At 45.2% G+C, this 20452-nt stretch overlaps 2 protein-coding genes across 9 annotated transcripts in view; one reads left to right on the top strand and one right to left on the bottom strand.

The window, feature by feature from the left end:
- LOC105473584 (F-box protein 34) overlaps positions 1–20191 on the top strand; it is a 131705-nt gene extending 111514 nt beyond the window's left edge. For 4 of the 8 annotated variants that reach the window (XM_071100135.1, XM_011727417.3, XM_011727420.3 and 1 more), the window contains exon 2: positions 212–3428. In XM_071100135.1, coding sequence (XP_070956236.1) covers positions 222–2351 — 2130 coding nt within the window. In that variant the 5' untranslated portion in view covers positions 212–221 and the 3' untranslated portion in view covers positions 2352–3428. Of the gene's footprint in view, positions 1–211; positions 3429–11843; positions 11976–12399 lie in introns of those variants that run through there. The other 4 variants (XR_011625862.1, XR_011625860.1, XR_011625861.1 and 1 more) reach the window with 4 other exon arrangements.
- The window catches only part of LOC105473586 (autophagy related 14), a 47801-nt gene continuing 43809 nt past the window's right edge, over positions 16461–20452 (bottom strand). The window contains exon 10 of the mRNA XM_071100136.1: positions 16461–19976. Coding sequence (XP_070956237.1) covers positions 19670–19976 — 307 coding nt within the window. The 3' untranslated portion in view covers positions 16461–19669. The remainder of the gene's footprint in view (positions 19977–20452) is intronic.

The raw sequence follows: 20452 nt of genomic DNA, 5'->3' as shown, positions 1-20452 counted from the left end.
CTACACACCATATAAACTGGTTATATTTTGCTTTTTGTTATTCTTGATACGTGCAGTAAAAACTAGCTATCATGAGAGAGTTGGTAAAGATTTAGTGAACTGGTAGAAAATGTTCTTCTTAGTTGCTAGAACCATCTGAGCTTAAATTTAAAAACATTTTTTCTAAAAACAAAATTGGTTTCTGAATCAAATGTGTATTTCTTTCCTATAGGGGCTTTGTTATGCACCTAAAGCCATATTGGAAGCTCCAGAAGAAAGAGCACCCCCCGGAAGTCAGCAGGGAAACGCAGAGAACTCCTATGAACCACCAAAAGGCTGTAAATGATGAAACATGCAAAGCTAGCCACATAACACCAAGTGTCTTTCCTTCAGCCTCTCTTGGTAAAGCATCATCTCGAAAGCCGTTTGGGATCCTTTCTCCAAATGTTCTGTGCAGTATGAGTGGGAAGAGTCCTGTAGAGAGCAGCTTGAATGTTAAAACCAAAAAGAATGCACCATCTGCAACGATCCACCAGGGCGAAGAAGAAGGACCACTTGATATCTGGGCTGTTGTGAAACCTGGAAATACCAAGGAAAAAATTGCATTCTTTGCAGCCCACCAGTGTAGTAACAGGATAGGATCTATGAAAATAAAAAGTTCCTGGGATATTGATGGGAGAGCTACTAAGAGAAGGAAAAAATCAGGGGATCTTAGAAAAGCCAAGGTACAGGTTGAAAGGATGAAGGAAGTTAACAGCAGGTGCTACCAACCTGAGCCTTTTGCATGTGGCATTGAGCACTGTTCTGTGCATTATGTGAGTGACAGTGGGGATGGAGTCTATGCCGGGAGGCCTCTGTCAGTTATACAGATGGTTGCCTTCTTGGAGCAAAGAGCCAGTGCTCTGCTAGCTAGCTGTTCAAAAAACTGTACAAACTCACCTGCCATTGTGAGGTTTTCTGGCCAATCCAGAGGTGTGCCCGCAGCCACCGAGTCCTGTTCTGCCCCAGGAGCTTGTGAAGAAAGGGGAAATCTTGAGGTTGGTGAACCACAGAGCGAACCCGTCCGTGTCCTCGACATGGTAGCCAAGTTGGAGTCTGAGTGCCTGAAGCGGCAGGGCCAGCGTGAGCCTGGGAGCCTCTCAAGGAATAACAGCTTTCGTCGAAATGTGGGCAGAGTTTTGCTTGCAAATAGCACTCAGGCTGATGAAGGCAAAACAAAGAAAGGCGCCTTGGAGGCACCCGACACTCAGGTGAATCCTGTGGGGTCTGTATCTGTGGATTGTGGCCCCTCAAGAGCTGATCATTGTTCTCCTAAAGAGGACCAGGCCTGGGACAGTGCTTCTCAGGACTGCCCCCCATTGCCAGCAGGAGTGAGTTTCCACATAGACAGTGCAGAGTTAGAGCCGGGTTCACAAACTGCCATGAAAAACAGCAACAGGTATGATGTGGAAATGACAGATGAACTCGTTGGGTTACCTTTTTCTTCTCATACCTATTCCCAAGCCTCTGAATTGCCCACAGATGCTGTTGATTGTATGAGCAGAGAGCTTGTGTCGCTTACTAGCCACAATCCTGATCAAAGAAGAAAAGAATCTTTGTGCATTAGTATCACTGTGTCCAAGGTAGAGAAAGACCAGCCTTCCAGTTTAAACTCCTGTGAAGACCCACTTCCAGGGATGTTGTTTTTTTTGCCACCTGGTCAGCACTTGTCAGACTGTTCCCAGTTGAATGAAAGCACAACAAGAGAGGCTTCAGAGGCCAGCCAGCTTGAAGATGCTGCTGGGGGTGACAGTGCATCTGAGGAAAAAAGTGGGTCTGCTGAGCCATTTGTGCTGCCAGCCTCTTCTGTGGAAAGTACATTACCAGTGCTTGAGGCATCCAGTTGGAAGAAGCAGGTGTCACATGACTTCCTGGAGACCAGGTTTAAAATCCAGCAGCTTTTGGAGCCTCAGCAGTACATGGCTTTTCTGCCCCACCACATTATGGTAAAAATCTTCAGGTTACTTCCCACCAAGAGTTTAGTGGCCCTTAAATGTACCTGCTGCTATTTCAAGTTTATCATTGAGTACTACAATATCAGGCCAGCAGATTCTCGCTGGGTTCGAGATCCACGCTACAGAGAAGATCCTTGCAAACAGTGCAAGAAAAAGTATGTGAAAGGGGATGTGTCCCTGTGCCGATGGCACCCCAAGCCCTATTGCCAGGCATTGCCCTATGGGCCAGGGTATTGGATGTGCTGCCACCGGTCTCAGAAAGGATTCCCTGGCTGTAAGCTGGGGCTTCATGACAATCACTGGGTTCCTGCCTGCCACAGCTTTAATCGGGCAATCCATAAGAAGGCAAAAGGGACTGAAGCTGAAGAGGAGTACTAAAGTCCATGTGAGAGGCAACGAAAGGACCGATTTTTAAAACTGCAAAACACCTAGATACACCATTCAAATGAGCGTAGCCCCCTGAGTCATCACTTTAGAAGAATCTGTACTTCATCAGGACCGCATTGCTCAGGCATAAACTCTAAATTTACGAGCCGTACAAAAAAATTGGTCTTGTTGTTTATAGTGGCATCTCACATTTGAACCTGGTGGTATCCCACAGTTTGTTTCAGTTGCCTGTGAATAACTCTGCCTGTTTTCCTAAATCAAACCCATCCTCCAAGGATGAAGACTCACCACCATCCAGGACATTCAGAAGAGTTCACTGCAGACACTCTCAGGTAGTCTTCAAAAAGGGGTTTGAGAAATGTTTTGAGCACTGGCACCATCTTTGAAATAAGTGAATAGTGTCCTGTGAAAAGAATAGCAGGACTTTTAGATGAAAAGTATTCTTAAAAAGAAAAGTCAGGCACCCCACCTTAGACCTCGTATGCTTGATCCTGTGAGATTGATGTTTGTGGCTGGAGATGGATTTCATGCCCTGTGGTGTTTACAGTGTATATAATGGTTGTGTTTTCATAGGGCTATGAAAGTGCACATTAAACCTGAGCGCCTTTACCTTTAGATGAGTGCTTTGGCCCCTCTGTAAATAGCACGATTAAAATCCAGTTGTATATAATGGACAGCTAACTGAACAACATAATCACAATGCAGCTAGGATAGTGTTGCGGCTATAATTGTGTGTGTTTTTTTTAATTGTCTAGTCTTAAATTTGTACATCCTGTATAAAATATGAATGTTTCCCAAATAAACTATGAATGTTTCCTGTATAATATATGAATGTTTCTGAGAAGAAACTCTAAATAGTTGAAAGGCTAACCTGCTCAAAGGATACCAAATAATGGTTTAACTGGACAACCTGAAAATTAGCATAGAAAACAATCCTTCATTATATTTTAGTGATCCACAACATTGAGAGAATATTATATAGTTAGCTCATAACATTCTTGTCTACTTTATCCTGTCTGGTTACAAAATTTTTTAAAACTTCAATAAAAACATGCATCTTAAATGGAACCCAAGCTTTGCGAAGATTTTTTCTGTTTTGATGCAATGTTGAAGAAGGTTCTTGTAAATTGAATCATAAGAATTCTTTTTAATTATTTTGAATTGTTGGAGATAAGGTGTTTTTTTCTGTCAGAGAAGAGGCCATCTTCACTTAACATTGAAGTTTAAATTTTTGCAACCCTTCAGTTCTTCCGTTGTTGTCTGTTCACAACCACTGTATTTCCTGTTCGGGTGACGTATTATCTAGGAGATTCTTCCAGCTTATCTAGGCGTTGTCATTTGGGAGTCACTAAGGATCTATTCAGGCCTGTAGCTTTGTAGTGCCTGGTGGGGTTGGGAGGTGTTGGGCCCCAGAAAGCTGCTGTGGGTGGAAGATCTAAAAACTAGGCTGGCTTGAAATCGAGTACCCGCCAAAAAGCCTTGTGACCGGTGTCGGCTGCAGGCTGTGGAGAAGGATGGTATGTGGCTGTAGGGTAGGCTCTGTGCTGGGCTGATGTGCTTGGTGACATGGTAGGCTGCAGCCTTCAGGCTCATCAGATTTGTCTGTGACATGGGTTCAAGAGGAGGCTGAGAATAGCTTTTCCTTCAAGAGTGTTTTTCCTCGTGACTCACCCAGGTGAGGCATATTGGAAAATGCTTTTAAATCCTAGTTGTCGCCTTGACTGAGGTTTCCGGTGTTTGTCCTACTGCCCTTATATTTGCTCTAAACTGGCCATCTCAGTAGCGCCTTCTTAATTGGTTTGTTATGATTCGTAATTAGGATTAAAGGAGATGAACATAAAGGACCTAGAATACAACTTGCCTGTAAGTGTCAGCTATGGCTGACATTGACTATGGCTCTACATTGGCCCAACGTGGACACTGGATAAACAACTCTCTTGGTTGGTTTTCACAAGTCGGTCACTCTTGATCTGGTTTTCTTGTGGGATACAAAGCTGTGACTGCGTGAGGGGTTAAAGTGATCAAGAGCAGAGGGCACAGTAAGTATGTCCCAGCCCCAGTTGGCATGCAGTACTTGGGTCCCTCAGAAATCGCCAATCATCTGTTTTGAACTGTGTGGCAGGACCTGGTTCCCAGTGCTGTCTGCATGAAAGGTGGAGGATTAGCAGGTGACATCAGAGGATACCCCCTCCCAGGGCTTCATTTCTAGACAAGTGTAGCTTTCTCCTTAGGTGAAAGACGCTGTTCTTCAGGGCCCTCTAGTGCCAAGCTGGTGAAAACAGCCCACTTTTAAAATGTCTCTGGCAGTGCCGCACTACCTGCTTTCCTGCATTGCTGTAGGATCACAGAATTCAAGAAAGGAAAAGACGTGTCAGTGTGGGCACCAGCACCTTAGCCTGTCCCCACTGCACCCTGACCCCACCAAAAAAGGGAAAACCTCCCCCCTCAGCTTTTCTTCAGGGACTCAATACACCTGGCTTAGTTTTTTTCTCTCCTACTTCATACTTGAAGCCCTCACTTGATCATTTGAAGCAAAAACCAGAACCATGGAAACTAGAGGAGTCAGGGAGCTGCTCCCTCTTGTCCCTGGAGTGGTTCACCTCTCCCCTGCCCAGTGGATGGTCCAGACCCAAAGAAGGAGTAAATTGAAAGCTAAGGAAGGGCCAAGGTAAGATTAACATTTGCTTTTTTAGGCTCTCTCAAATGACTCCAGATTAAAACAGCCATACGAGAGGACTGTTCAAACCCTAAAGCACATTGGTGGCTCTGTGCTTGGGAGATACCTCTTTTGGAACCCAACCCTATGCCCCTGCTTGGCTGGGTGCCTTTCAGCGCCCTCTGCACATCTGCCGCCATATGCCTTTCTTTTCTGTCACTGTATCTTTGGCCCTCCCCATCTGTAGGTTCTGCATCGCAGGTTCAACCAAACTCAGATTTAAAATGCTCAGAAAAAAATATTGTGTCTGTAGTGAACATACACTTTTTCTTGTCATTATTCCCTAAACAATACAAGCATAACAACTGTTTGCATTAGGTATTATAAGCAATCTAGAGGTGATTTAAAGTAAATGGGAAGCTATGCGTGGGTTATATGCAAATACTAAGCGATTTTCCATGAGGGACTAGCATCTGCAGATATACCGAGGGACCGCTGTGGAGCTTGCCCACCCACTGCACTCAGAGGGCCTTGCCCACAGTGCCTCACACAACACACCCTGTAAAATGCATGCATTCCTCTCAAGTGACCATTTTAATATGAGGGGTGCTTCCAGGACCTGACTGCTCTGGGCCATACCATAATTTTCTGTTTAGTATGAGAAACCTGACAGGTAGGTAAAAGGAGTCTTGGAGGACCTTGTCCTCTGGCCACAGCTGGTCTCATGGGAGCTTCCTTGGCGGAAACTCCCACTGCAGCTATGTGGGGTTTGCTCAGTACTTCTCATTGTGCATCTGGTGTAACCTCAGCTCTTAGCACCAGTAGCTCCCGTAGCAGCAGGCTCTGAGCCGGTGGTTATGTTATGACCTAGAGGTTCCCTTCCTGGGCTTTGTCCAGTCACCGCTTCTATCTTGGACTCGTCAGTACCTCCGTGCCGACCTTTTTGGACCAGCTTGGGACACTATTTTTATGTGAGTGTTCCCAGGTGTTTTCCATAGCTCCATTCTTTCTTCACTCAGCAGACTGGCTGTTTGTCCTCCTCTGTCTACAGCCTGATTCAAAAACATGACATTAGCCTGCACTGCGAGCCCTTCTTTTCTGTACACCACCGACTAAACCAATGAGAGCTGATGTTATCTAGCTGTATGTCGGGTATGCTTCGTTTAAATGCATTCTCTACTGTGCAGTGTCTGGCACTTGGGAAATCTGATTGTTTGTGGGGTTGGTTTGTTTTGAGATGGAGTCTTGCTCTGTCTCACAGACTGGAGTGTGGTGGCATGATCTCAGCTTGCTGCAACTTCAGCCTCCCGGGTTCAAGCGATTCTTCTGCCTCAGCCTCCTGAGTAGCTGGGACTACAGGCATGCGCCACCACGCGCAGCTAAATTTTTTTTGTATTTTTAGTAGAGATGGGGTTTCACCATATTGGCCAGGCTGGTCTTGAACTCCTGACCTTGTGATCCACCCACCTCGGCCACTTTGCCTCCCAAAGTGCTGGGATTACAGGCATGAGCCACTGCGCCCAGCTGTTTCTGGTTTTTTGAGACAGGGTTTGTCTCGCTCAGACTGGAGTGCAGTGGCATGATCTCGACTCATTCCAGCCTCTACCTCTTGGCCTCAAGTGATCTTCCTGCCTCAGTCTTCCAAGCAGCTGCAACTACAGCTGCATGTCACTATGCCTGGCTAATTTTCGTTTTTTTTTTTTTTTTTTTTTTTGTGGAGACGGAGTTTTGCCATGTTGCCCAGGCTGGGAATCAGATGGCTTTTTTTTTTTTCTCATTTTTCCTCAAATAAGCTAGTATTTTAATCTTTGTGAGCTGATCAAGGTACCTGTGTGGGAGATGTGCAGTCTCAACTGACATACATGTCATTCCTGCCTATCATTTGTGGCCATAGCTGATGTTTGCACAACCTCATGGGAAGAGCAAACTTTGGTGGTTATAAACCCTTGGGTAACATCCAGTGCATTTATACCAAACTGATGTAAGGAAAAGCACAGTAAGTAGCTTCACCATTCTAGGTGGTTGCTTTGACCTTACCGTTTTAGGGGAGCAGAGCCAGTGTCGGGGAAGAACTGCAACGGAAGCAGAGATGGCAGTCCCTATGCGGCAGCAGCCCATGTAAGAGGTGATGTTCCTCTATCTGAAAAGCAGAACAAAACATTTCACCCTTTCTCCCAGAGGCCCCGTCATCCGAGTGTCCTTCAGTGAGCAGAGAACAGGCCTCAGAACAAACTCCTTTTGGGACCCCCCTCTCGTTCTTTTTGAATTAAGGTGGACTTTTCCTTCACATACTGGTACTGAAGTCACAGGTCTGTTTATTAAGAAATATGAAGGGCTTGGCATGGTGGCTCATGCCTGTAATCCCAGCACTTTGGGAGGCTGAGGTGGAAAAATAATTAAGCTCAGACCAGGCTGGGTAGCAAAGTGAGACCCTGTCGTTGTACAAAAAATAAATTAGCAGGGCGTGGTGGGTGGCACACACCTGTAGCCCTTGCTATTCAGGAGGCTGACACAGGAGGACAGCTTGAGCCTAGGAAGTCGAGGCTGCAGTGAGCCATGATTGCATCAGTGCATTGCAGCTTGGGTGACCCTGTCTCAAAAAATATGAAGATGTTGATAAAGTTCTTAAAAAACTAAAAATCAATTAGTTAAATAAAAAAATAAATTGCTAAACATGAGTAAAATGGAAAGCAAGGTTGTATTTAATTGTATCTGTTCCCTCTCCATTGTGAGGTTAATCTGTTTGCATAACTTGAGTGTTTGCAGTCTGGTTCAAGGGTAGGGTTGGAGCCAGGCCTGGCCCACCCAGCCTTCCCTGTTCTGGGACCAAACTGTTGGCCTTCACTCTGCCCTTCCTCACCAATCCTCCCCTATACAGACAACCCAGCATGATTCTGCTGCAGGGTGTGTGGCCTGTCTTGAGCAATTCCCTTTCTATACCAGCCCTTATTTTCTCTCCTAAGCAGAGATGACTTGGCTGCCCCAGTGCCTAAGCTGGGACCTCTCATGTGAACTTTTGCTTTTCCATGGCCAGTAGTCTTGGCTTTAGGCCCCTCAGATTTCTAAGTCTGCTCTGTGCAGGGTCTTGAAAGGAAACTGCTGCACACTTGAGTAAATTCAAGGATTTATTATAAGGGTGTAGATACAGGGACAAGCCCTCCCCAGTATTTGCAGGGCCCATGGCAAGAACACAGAGAGCCCTCCTGCAGCACATCCCCTCCAGCATCCTCCCACCCTCTTACTGAGCCACGCCTCAGTCACTTCTCAGGCTGAAGGGATCTGTCTGGAGGACAAAGCTGTGGAAGGGCTGGAGGTCCTGAGGTTCTGGGAGCCTAGGTAATGGTTTATAAGGGGAACAAAGGTTCTGGGGCAGTGTCTGCCCCCTTGATCCTTCAAACTCCTTCCCCATGAAGAGGCGCAGGGCAGGAATGCCAAAGGATTGGCTCTCCTAATGTGCAGGAGCCAGTGCAGAGGCCCCAGCTGCCTGGTTGGGGATCGCATTGGGCAGGGTAGTGGCTGCACATTAGAATCAACTGTGGGGCTTTTAAAATTCTCAATGCTTAGGGCACACCCTAGACCTGTTAAATCAACCAGTGGGGGTGAGAGCTCCCGGGTGATTCCAGGTGCAGGTGGGGTTGAGAACTACTGATACGTGTAATAGAACCACAGGGTGAGTGTGGTTGGGATGATGGTTCCCAGGTCTGGTGGAAGGAGGAGGGTGGTTGCTGGGATGGGAAGGAGGGAAGAAGGAAAACAGACATGGCAGGGAAGGAGCCAGGGAATGAACACCTTGAGCCTCAAAGGGCCTGGAGCCTGCCGATGCAGCACTCCCAGCACAGTCTGTCTGGCAGTGAGTAGAATGAAGGGGAGGGAATGGACCTGGAGGGGCAAGTGAACCAGAAACAGCCTTCTGTGGAACATCTCAAGCAGGGAGAGAGTCACTATTTTATGTCAGAACAAGCCTCCCCCCAGCTCTTCTTCAGCTCCCCAAAGGCCAGTGCAAAATTTCCTTCTCCGTGCCTGTGGAAGAAGGAAATCTATTTCCTAAAACTTGATGATCCCTAGGAGGCCCTAGATGCACACCTGGGAAGCTGTTCACCAGGCTCTAGATAAAATTCCTTCCATCCAGCAGTTCCAGACCACTGCAATAAAGCAAGTCATGAATTTTTTGTGCATATACAAGTTGTGTTTATGTGATACTGTACTAAGTGTGCAATAGCATTATGCCTAAAACACAATGTACATGCTTTAAGGAATGCTTTATTGCTTAAAGCGTGCCAACTATCAGCTCTGAGTCATAATCTTTTTGCTAGTGGATGGTTTGCTTCAACATCGATAGCTGACAACTGATCAGGGTTGGTGGCTGCAGAAGGTTGGGGTAGCTATGGCAATTTCTTAAGACAACAATGAAGTTGCTGTATTGATTGACTCTTCCTTTCACGAAAGAGTTCTCTGTAGCATGTGATGCTGTTTGACAGTATTTTATCCGCAGTATAACTTACTTCAAAATCTCAAACCTCTCTGTTATTTCAACAATGTTTGTAGCATCTTTATCTGGAGTAGATTTCATCTGTTTCTGCCAGTAATCCCAGCACTTTGGGAGGCCAAGGCTGGAGGGCTGCTTGAGCCCAGGAGTCCAAGACCAGGCTGGGCAACATAGGGAGACCTTGGCCCTACAAAAAAAAAAAAAAAAAAAAAAAGCATGGTAGTGTATGCCAATAGTCCCAGCTACTTGAGGTGCTGAGGTGAGAGGATCACTTGAGCCCAGGACGTCGAGGCTGCAGTGAGCCGTGATCATGCTGCTGTGATCCAGCTGCTGTGATCCAGCCTGGATGAGTGAGGAAAACAATTTTTTTTTTTTTTTTTTTTTTTTGAGACGGAGTCTTGCTCTGTCACCCAGGCTGGAATGCAGTGGTGCGATCTCGGCTCACTGTAACCTCTACCTCCAGGTTCAAGAGATTCTCTTACCTCAGCCTCCCAAGTAGCTGGGACTACAGGTGCACACCACCACACCTGACTAATGTTTGTATTTTTAGTAGAGACGGGGTTTCACCATGTTGGCCAGGGTAGTCTCAAACTCCTGACCTCAGGTGATCCGCCTGCCTTGGCCTCCCAAAGTGCTGGGATTACAGGCGTGAGCCACCACGCCTGGCCAAAAGAAATACTTTCTTTTGCTCATCCATAAGAAGCAACTCCTTATCCATTCAAGTTTTATTATGAGATTGCAGCATTTCAGTCACATCTTCAGGCTCCACTTTTTAGTTCTTTTGCTAGTTTTCACGACATCTCCAGCTACTTCCTCCATGGGTCTCGAACCCCTCAAAGTCATCCATGAGGACTGGAATCAACTTAAAAACCCTAGGTTTTTTTTTTTTTTCACTCTAGTTTTTGTCTTTTTTTTTTTTTTTGGAGACAGAATCTTGCTCTGTCACCCAGGCTGGAGTGCAGTGGTGCAATCTCAGCTCACTGTAAGCTCCACCTCCCAGGCTCACGCCATTCTCCTACCTCAGCCTCCCGAGTAGCTGGGACTACAGGTGCCCGCCACCACGCCCGGCTAATTTTTTTGTATTTTTAGTAGAGACGAGGTTTCACTGTGTTAGCCAGGATGGTCTCAATCTCCTGACCTCATGATCCGCCTGCCTTGGCCTCCCAAAGTGCTGGGATTACAGGCCTGAGCCACCGCGCCTGGCCTATTTCACACAAGATGTTTATTTTAAACAACCAGAGGCTAGACTTGAAGGTGAAAGTAGAAATTAGACTTAAAGGTGAAAGTAGAAAGGATTCTAAGCCAAACTCCTGTTAATGTTGATATTTTGGCTGGGCGTGGCGGCTCACATCTGTAATCCCAGCACTTTGGGAGGCCTAGGTGGGTGGATCACCTGAGGTCAGGAGTTTGAGACCAGCCTGGCCAACATGGTGAAATTCTGTCTCTAATAAAAATACAAAAATTAGTTGGGCATGGTGGTGTGTGCCTGTAATCCCAGCTATTTGGGAGGCTAAGGCAGGAGAATTGCTTGAACCCGTGAGGTGGAGGTTGCAGTGAGCCGAGATCATGCCACTGTACTCCAGCCTGGGTGACAGAATGAGATCCCGTCTCAAAAAGAAAAAAAAAAATATTGATATTTTTCTTCTTCCCATGAATCACAAGTGTTTTTAATGGCATCTAGAATAGTGAATCCATCCGTTTTCAGTTGACTTGGCCCAAATCCATCAGAGGAATCACTATCCATAGCAGCCTTACAAAATGTATTTCTTAAATAAGACTTGAAAGTCAAAATTACTCCTTGAGCTATTGGCTGCAGAATGGATGTTGTGTTACTGTGCATGAAAACGTTAATCTCCTTGTATATCTCCATCAGAGCTCTTGGATGACCAGGTACAATGTCAATGGGCAGTAATAATTTGAAAGCAATCTGTTTTTCTGCGCAGTAGGTCTCAATAGTGGGCTTAAAACAATCTGTAAACCATGCTGTAAACAGATGTGGTGCTGTGCAGGCTTTGTTGTTCATTTACAGAGCACAGGAAGAGTAGATTTAGCATAATTCTTAAGAGGCCTAGGATTTTTGGAATGGTAAATTAACACTGGCTTCAACTGAAAGTCCCCAGCTGCATTAGCCCCTAATGAGAGAGTCAGCCTGTCCTTCCCAAGCTTTGAAGCCAGGCACTGGCTTCTCTCTAGTTGTGAAAATCCTAGATGGCATCTTCTTCCAACAGGATTCTGTTTCATCTCTATTGGAAATCTGTTGTTTAGTGTAGCCATCTTCACAGATTACCTTAGCTAGATCTTCTGGATAACTTGTTGCTTTCTCTACACTTTTATGTTACAGAGACAGCTTTTTACACCTCATGAGCCAACCTCTGCTAGCTTTCAACTTTCCTTCTGCAGCTTCCTCACTTCTCTCAACCATCATAGAATTAAAGAGATAAGAGCCTTGTTCTGGGTAAGGCTTTGACTTAAGGTAATGTGGCTGGTTTCATCTATCTAGACTACTAAAGCTTTCTCCATATCAGCAATAAGGCTGTTGTGCTTTTTAAATCATTTATGTGTTCACTGGAGTAGCATTTTTCATTATTTTCAAGAACTTTTCCTTTGCATTCACAACGTAGCTGTTTGGCACAAGAGATCTAGCTTTCAGCCTGTCTTGGCTTTTGACATGCCTTCCTTACTAAGCTTAATCACTTCTAGCTTCTAATTTAAAGTGAGAGACATGGGACTCTTTCATTTGAACACTTAGAGGCCTCTGTAGGGCTATTAATTAGGCCCAATTTCAATATTGTTGTGTCTCAGGGAATAAGGAGGCCTGAAAAAAGGGAAATGAGGGAACAGGAGGTTGGTGAAGCAGTCAGAATACACACGTTTATTAAGTTTGCTCTCTTATACAGACAGACCATGGACCCCCAAAATAATTACAACAGTAGCATCAAAGATCACTGATCACCGTAACAGATACAATGAAGAGATTTGAAATATTGTGAGAATTACTGAAATGTCAGACATGATGAAGTGGGCACATGCCGTTGGAAAAATGGCGCTGATGACTTGCTCAACGCAGAGTTATCACAATTTGTGAAAAACCCACTGAGAGGTGCGACAAAGCAAACCGCAATAAAACAAGGTATGCCTGGATTAAGGCAAAAAGAATGTAAAATGTCTCAAAGGAGTAGCAGAACTCCTTTAAGCCAGTACCAATGGCCCCTGAACCAGAAAACAGCTATTTCCTCCTGTGGATACTAGACTTAGTCCTCTTTATTTTGAATGCAACTGTGAAACTGCTGACCACAAAAGTTACTCTCTGTTCCTATCATTCTTTCATCAGCCTTGGGTTGGGAGGTCTCTCTATTCCATCTACCATCAAACCACTTGGCACTTTTCATTCCAAATTGAGAGCAACATACTTACGCTCCAGAAATGCTGTCTTGACAATTTTTTTTTTTTTTTTAAATTAGGGAAGTAAGCTGCTGGAAAGCGTAGGAAAGTTCTTTCCTCAAAATCCAGGTGCCTTCTGAAGCCATATAGTAAATGCTAAAATGTCACACCCAAAGGGAGGGCGAGGTCAGGAACAATCTGATATGGATCTGGAGGTATCAAAGCCACAGGACCCTTTCTTTTCTCTTTTTACTTATTTACTTATTTATTTATTTATTTATTTATTTATTTATTTATTTATTTTGAGACAGTTTCGCTCTTGTTGCCCAGGCTGGAGTGTAATGGCACAATCTCAGCTCACTGCAACCTCCGCCTCCTTGTTTCAAGTGATTCTCCCGCCTCAGACTCCTGAGTAGCTGGGATTACAGGAACACACCACCACTCCTGGCTAATTTTTTTTTTTTTTTTTTTTTGTATTTCTAGTTGAGACGGGGTTTCATGATGTTGGCCAGACTGGTCTTGAACTCCTGAGCTCAGGTGATCCACCCACCTTGGCCTCCCAAAGTGCTGGGATTACAGGCATGAGCCACCAAGCCTGGCCTTTTCTTTTTTTGAGATAGAGTCTGCTCTTTCATCCAGGCTAGAGTGCAGTGGCATGATCTTGGCTCACTCCAACCTCAGCCTCGCGGGTTTACATGATCTTCGCATCTCAGCTTCCTGAGTAGCTGGGATTACAGGTGCCCACCACCACACCCAGCTAATTTTTGTATTTTTAGTAAAGATGCGGTTTCACCATGTTGGTCAGGCTGGTCTCAAACTCCTGACCTCAGGTGATCCACCCACCTTCATCTCCCCAGCCCACAAGACTCTTTAATGCAAGCTTGTCCAACTCGTGGCCCATGAGCTGCATGCGGCCCACGATGGCTTTGAATATGGCCCAACACAAATTTGTAAACTTCCTTAGAACATCATGAGATTTTTTGCAGTGTTTTAAAATAGCTCATCAGCTATTATTAGTGTATTTTATGTGTGACCCAAGACAATTCTTCCAATGTGGCCCACAGAAGCCAAAAGATTGGACACTCCTTAATGCCTCTGAGTTTTTTTTTTTTTTACTCAACTGGCTCTAGCCCATTTTCAACACTTAACTAGTGTCATCAAATACCTTCTGCAATTTTTTTTTTTTTTTTTGAGACAGAGTTTCACTCTTGTTGCACAGGCTGGAGTGCAATGATGTGATCTTGATCTCGGCACACTGCAACCTCTGCCTCCCGGGTTCAAGCGATTCTCCTGCCGTAGCCTCCTGAGTAGCTGGGATTACAGGCATGCGCCATCACTCCCGGCTAATTTTGTATTTTTAGTAGAGACCAGGTTTCTCCATGTTGGTCAGACTGGTCTCGAACTCCTGACCTCAGGTGATCTGCCTGCCTCAGCCTCCCAAAGTGCTGGGATTACAGGTGTGAGCCACCACACCCAGCTAATTTTCTCACTTTTTAAAGGGGAGCATTCATTCAAAGGCTCTTTTAGATCCCTCCCATCACCAGAGTATCTCTCACTCCTCCCTACAAAAGGCACAACAAAGAAGTCATTGATATAACTCTTGTTAGTTTACTATCCTCTTTCTTGGAGGAAAGATTATCCCACTGGTGGTTTCTGGGGGTTTTTGTTGTTGTTGTTTTGAGATGGAGTCTTGCTCTGTTGCCCAGGCTGGCATGCAGTGGCACGATCTCAGCTCACTGCAACCTCCACCTCCTAGTTTCATGCGATTCTGCCACCTCAGCCTCTTGAGTAGTTGAGATTACAGGCATGCACCACCACACCTGGCTAATTTTCTTTTGTATTTTTAGTAGAGATGGGGTTTTGCCATGTTGGCCAGGCTGGTTTCGAACTCCTGACCTCAGGTGATCTGCCCGTCTCCGCTTCCCAAAGTGCTGGGATTACAGGTGTGAACCACTGCACCTGGTTTCTTTCTTTCTTTTTTTTTTTTTTTGAGACAAGGTCTCACTCTGTCACCCAGTGAGTGTACAATCACAGCTCACTGCAGCCTCAACATCCCAGACTCATCCCAGCTCAACCTCCTGAGTAGCTGGGACCACTGATGCACATCACCACGCCTGGCTAGTTTTTAAATTTTTGTAGAAATGGGGTCTCACCAGCTGGGCGCGGTGGCTCATGCCTGTAATCCCAGCACTTCAGGAGGCCGAGGCAGGCAGATCAGGAGGTCGGGAGATCGAGACCATCCTGGCTAACATGGTGAAACCCCCACCTCTACTAAAAAAAAAAAAAAAAAGCCAGGCGTGGTGGCGGACGCCTGCAGTCCCAGCTACTTGGAAGGCTGAGACAGAATGGCATGAACCCAGGAGGCAGAGCTTGCAGTGAGCGACAGAGCAAGACTCCATCTCAAAAAGAAAAAAAAAAAAAAGAAATGGGGGTCCCACTATGGTGCGCAGGTTGGCCTTGAACTCCTGAGCTCAACCAATCCTGCCTTTGGCCTCCTAAAGTCCTGGGATTACAGGCATGAACCACTGTGCCCAGCCCTAAAAAAAATTCACTTCAACTATCTAAGCAGACTGTGAACTCGTTCCAGTGTATTTTCTCACCAGGTCGGCTGGTGGTGGTTTTCCTCATTGAGAGTTTCAAGGCTGAGGTGCGGATGGCTTGCCCAAGAGTCCAGTTTCAAGTTTTCTGGTACATTTTATTGATGCAACTTTTAAATAATCTCCCCACTACCAATGACAAAGTTATCCTTAATTCCTCCCAATCTGTTTCAATCTGATTCCTGCATCAATCATGATGTAACTCGGGATGGAGAGATCTCCTTTTAAACACCAGATGGGAGCATGCTTTAAACCGCTGCCTGGAAAGACTGAAGGACAGTGCCACCGAAGCACACACGCTGTTCGAGAACCCTTCCGTTTCCTTGCCTATTTCCTCCTGTTGCCTGCCAGCCTTCTATTCCAGATAAAGGGGCAGTGTGACCATGGCAATAGCTCCTGGGGGTATCCCGGCTGGCCCGGCTCTTCCACAGCAGTCACTCTTGGTGTCTCTCCACCACCTGCAGGTGGTCCTTCTCTCCAATCATCTAAGCTGAAGGGCACCACCGACTACCCACCTGGGAGAAATTAGTTATAAAAGAGAAGGGGTGTTGGGTCGGGGAGGGATCCTCCAAAGCTACTCAGGCCTCTGAGTGGTTCCCTCTAACATTTCCCTTTTCCTCTTGTCCTGAAGAAAGTCTGGGCAGGTTCCATGTGGGCATCCTAGAGGCCCCCTCTCCCCTCTCCCGGGGGTCTGTTGCACAAAACCAGGTCATTGTAGGTCACATGCAACAAATGATGGCGACCAAAGAAAAACACGTCTTTAGGGAAAGTATGCAACCAGCTTCTCAGCTTGGGAGAGATCATTATTAATACCACCATGATCCATAATTTTAAAAAACATATTAACGTTTTTTCTTACCTGGCAAAAAAATTCTACAAACTTCTTCTATAATTTGTAAAGGGTTCAATCTCATTCTTGCTACCCTTAATGTAGCAGTGGAAATGAAAAGAGTTTGAAAAAGACATACACATTAGCAAAGTACAGTTAAAAGATTTATTGCAGTAATACAATAAAAGTTTAGAAAACATTTGTATGACTCAAACTGGTTTAGAAGTTGCAGAGCAATGGGGAATTCCTGCAGTATGATACTGTGAGATCCTCGGACACCAGTCCTCTAACAGCAGGCCACTGAATGCTCTTCCCCAAATGATGTGAGTCCTTACATGAGTCCCATCCACTCTACCCAATGGTGATACACTGTTTTCCCCCCTTACAGATGTGCAAAACTTTTCTTAGTTATATTCCATTATCAAAAAATGTCTTTAACAGACCATTTTAAGCAGCCTGTTTGGTGCCTGTGGGTTTTTATTAGTATTACCTTGTTTCAATAAATCATTTTAAAATGGAAAACATGACCCAGTTCTATGGCTTTTTGTTTAAAAAAAATACCAGCTTCAATTTTTAAAAAAGCTGTTTACATATGGTTCTGGCACCTACATGAAAGATTTTAATGAGCAGCAAAAAGAGTAGAAAAAACAGTGGTTGAAATGTATACTTAAGAGTATTTACAGGGTGGATCCAGTGCAAAATAATGAAACCCAAAATATTTCAGCAGGTGTAAGCCAGTATGTTGGTGTTCAAAACCACAAAAGGGTTTGATCACTTAACCCTACATAAAGTGCCTCTAGTTGATATTAACAACAACAAAATATATCCTATCCCTAAAGTTCCCACATTTGTAAATTTTGTTGAAGTACTCTAGATGAGTTTGATCTCTGGATTCTATTCTTTAGCTTCATCTCACATTCATGGTTTCATAAGAGGCTTAAGAAAACCACTACGATTGCGTATCTCTCAACTGAAGTCAATCACCACCAAGCTCCAAATCCCACTCTTACAACTGGTGAGACTAAGCTCTTCTGAGGGTTTTAGGTAGCTAGACAACTCTTACAAGATCGTGTTTATTTGGTATCTGTTCAAATCCACCATCTTCACTCTCTATGAACTCCAGAACTGGATGGGAAAATGGAAGCCCAGCAATCATGAAGCTGAGCACTTAAAACAGAGATCCCAGCAGTGTCGAAGAACCCACAAGGGCCCGGGCATGGTGGCTCACGTCTGTAATCCTAGCACTTTGGGAGGCCGAGGCAAGCGGATCACCTGAAGTCAGGAGTTCAAGACCAGCCTGGCCAACATGGTGAAACCCCGTCTCTACTAAAATACAAAAATTAGCCGGGCATAATGGCGGGTGCCTATAATCCCAGTGACTCGGGAGGTTGAGATGGGAGAATTGCTTGAACCCAGGAAATGGTGGTTGTAGTGAGCCGAGATGGCACCACTCACTCCAGCCTGGGCAGCTGAGCGAGACTCTGTCTCCAAAACAAACAAACAAAAACACCCACAAGAAAAGCCTACTTCTTCCTTTCACGGAAAATTCATAGCGCCAAGGAATTTGTGACTACCAGATAGAAATAAACTCCCTTTTGCAACTCTACCCAAAACTATACCAAACACCAAATATACCATTAGCAAAAGCTACATAGCACCTCGGACTTGGAGGCAAAGTATCAACTATAATTGTGATGATGAGAAAAGAAGCTGGGGCATGGCAAGCCTCTGAATGATTTATGAGGTGCTATCATGCCAATCACATACAACATGGTACTAATGCCTTTTAGGAATCTTCCATAGGATTTCTTTGGGTAGTTGTTACACAGGATTTTTTTTTTTGCAGTTATTAAAAATAAAAAACTACTTACGTATTTGTACATAATGCCTCTCTCATTATAGTTTTCCTATAAGATTGTCACTAAAAGAATGACAAGACACATGACCTGAAAATGATCTCCTGGTGAGGGAAATCCTTTTGAGACGGAGTTTCGCTCTCGTTGCCCAAGCTGGAGTGCAGTGGCACCATCTCGGCTCACTGCAACCTCTGCCTTCCGGTTCAAGCGATTCTGCCGCAGCCTCCCAAGTAGCTGAGATTACAGGCGTGCGCCACCACGCCCGGTAATTTTTTGTATTTTTAGTAGAAACGGGGTTTCACCATGTTGGCCAGGCTGGTCTCAAACTCCTGACCTCAGGTGATCTGCCCACCTCGGCCTCTCAAAGTGCTGGGATTACAGGCGTGAGCCACCGTGCCCAGCTGAGAAATTCTTTATATTGTGCTTTCCCCAGAACAGAGCAGAGCAGCATCAAGCCGTAAGGATCTGCACTACATTTCTGAGCAAAGCTGTGTTCTCAGAGCGACAAAGGGTTCAGGGAAACAAGCAGGATGGTTTCCCCTGAAAACACCTGCCACCTACTCAATCCCACAGAAAGAAACTGGACACCACAAAAATGACCAGAGGCCACTGAACTAAGTGGCTTTTCCCCTGTGCCCAGGCAGGCACTGAGCTTACATAAGGGAATGACCTTCATGACTTATTTTCACCCAGAGAGGATAAGTTCAATTTCAAAATGCTCATAGTGTAGATGGCAGGACTTCAATCAACTAGGTAAGAATAGGCTTAATTCCCCTCAGAATACAAGAAAATAGTTAAAAACCCTCTAGGACATTATTGCAGCCAGGATTTCTTCCATTTATGGATGTGGGTCCTAAAGAAAAAGACTTTAATTTTCTTTGGTGTGTGGGGCAAAGAAAAACAGAAATGTCTGACAAACTACGACAGAGCAGCATGAATGCAATACGTGTAACTCACCCCTCCCAAACAAAATTAAAGGACCAAATTATAAAGAAATCATTTCACATTGCCTGCTGCTTCTCCGTACAAAAAAATCAATGGCAGAAAAACTCTTTATTAAAGAGCTTTTATCTTTCATGTCCTAATAATCAAGAATCACCTCTTGTGATTCAACCAACCCCTAAAACTTAGTGTCAGGAACAGTCTCAGCACCGCAAGGACCAGCGCACTGACCCAGGTCTGTGGGCCTGGTGGCCTGGGCCCAGAGGAAACCCAAATCAATTGCTTCCTTGGCAGAACTGGCCACACGCACAGGTCCTCCTTCCACCAACACTGGTCTGGGCAGAAAGACCTTCAACCCCTGTTCTATTAAGTATCATAAGCATATTGGTCACCATCACAGGCTACTTGACAAATAGAAATGTTTGTCTCCCTGCTTAAAAAAAAAGAAACACTTTAACCTTTGTTCCAGGCACTATCTTAACTTAAACAGATAATGTTTACTAGAGTGTAGTGGGAGAAGAACTTTCTTGATGCAGATTTGGCATGTTTTGGTCCATGCTCATTAACGGTGTCCAGTGTAAGCTTTAAACCAGGAGGTCACCGAGGCTGCTGCAGAGGAGATCATCCCACCTGCACTGCTGCTCGCGATGGGTGGGGATGCCTGGGTGCTCTGACTCTGGGAGACTTCCACGGACTGGGACGGGATATCACAAAACCGGGGACTAGGCAGGTTCTCCCAGTCTGTGCCCAGGTCGGTTTCTTCATCGCTGACGCGCTCGTCTCCGCTCTCATCTGATTCTCCAGCAACTCCGGGATCCACAAATTCCATGGACTCCTCAAGGTCTGCTCGTACTTCAAAGGGCCCTGACCTGTGTGCAGACAATGAGGGTCTCTTTAGGATAACCGCCATTCTCAACACCAGAAAACATGCCGTCTTCCCGAAGGCCCACCTGAGGGGATGAGGCGTGCCGCATGCTGCGTTCATTCCCCAAGTCTGTGCAGCGCTCCGTGTGGACATACGATTGCGTTTTCCTTTACCCAAATAATCTCCATCCATGTTTTAAATAAAATCATGATACCACAATTTCCCACAAGTCTACCTACTTAATTGGTGATGACCCTGCATAGGAAAAAAACCTCTTCACTGAGATGGCCCATGTTGGTCCTAAGTCTGACTTCCTGTTGTAAAGAACTGCACTGTCTATGAAGTAAATACAGGGCACTCCAATGAGACAATTCTAACAAAAAGCCACTTGATGTATACTCTGGATATTATTTAGTGTAGTAAGTAATAAATGGTATACAAAGACGACTCAGTGGCCTCCTGTACATGTTTAAAAATATC

Source organism: Macaca nemestrina, chromosome 7 (assembly GCF_043159975.1).
Source record: "Macaca nemestrina isolate mMacNem1 chromosome 7, mMacNem.hap1, whole genome shotgun sequence".
NCBI lineage: Eukaryota > Metazoa > Chordata > Mammalia > Primates > Cercopithecidae > Macaca > Macaca nemestrina.
Note: the sequence above shows the minus strand (reverse complement) of the source record. Positions and strands in the feature narration are given on the sequence as shown.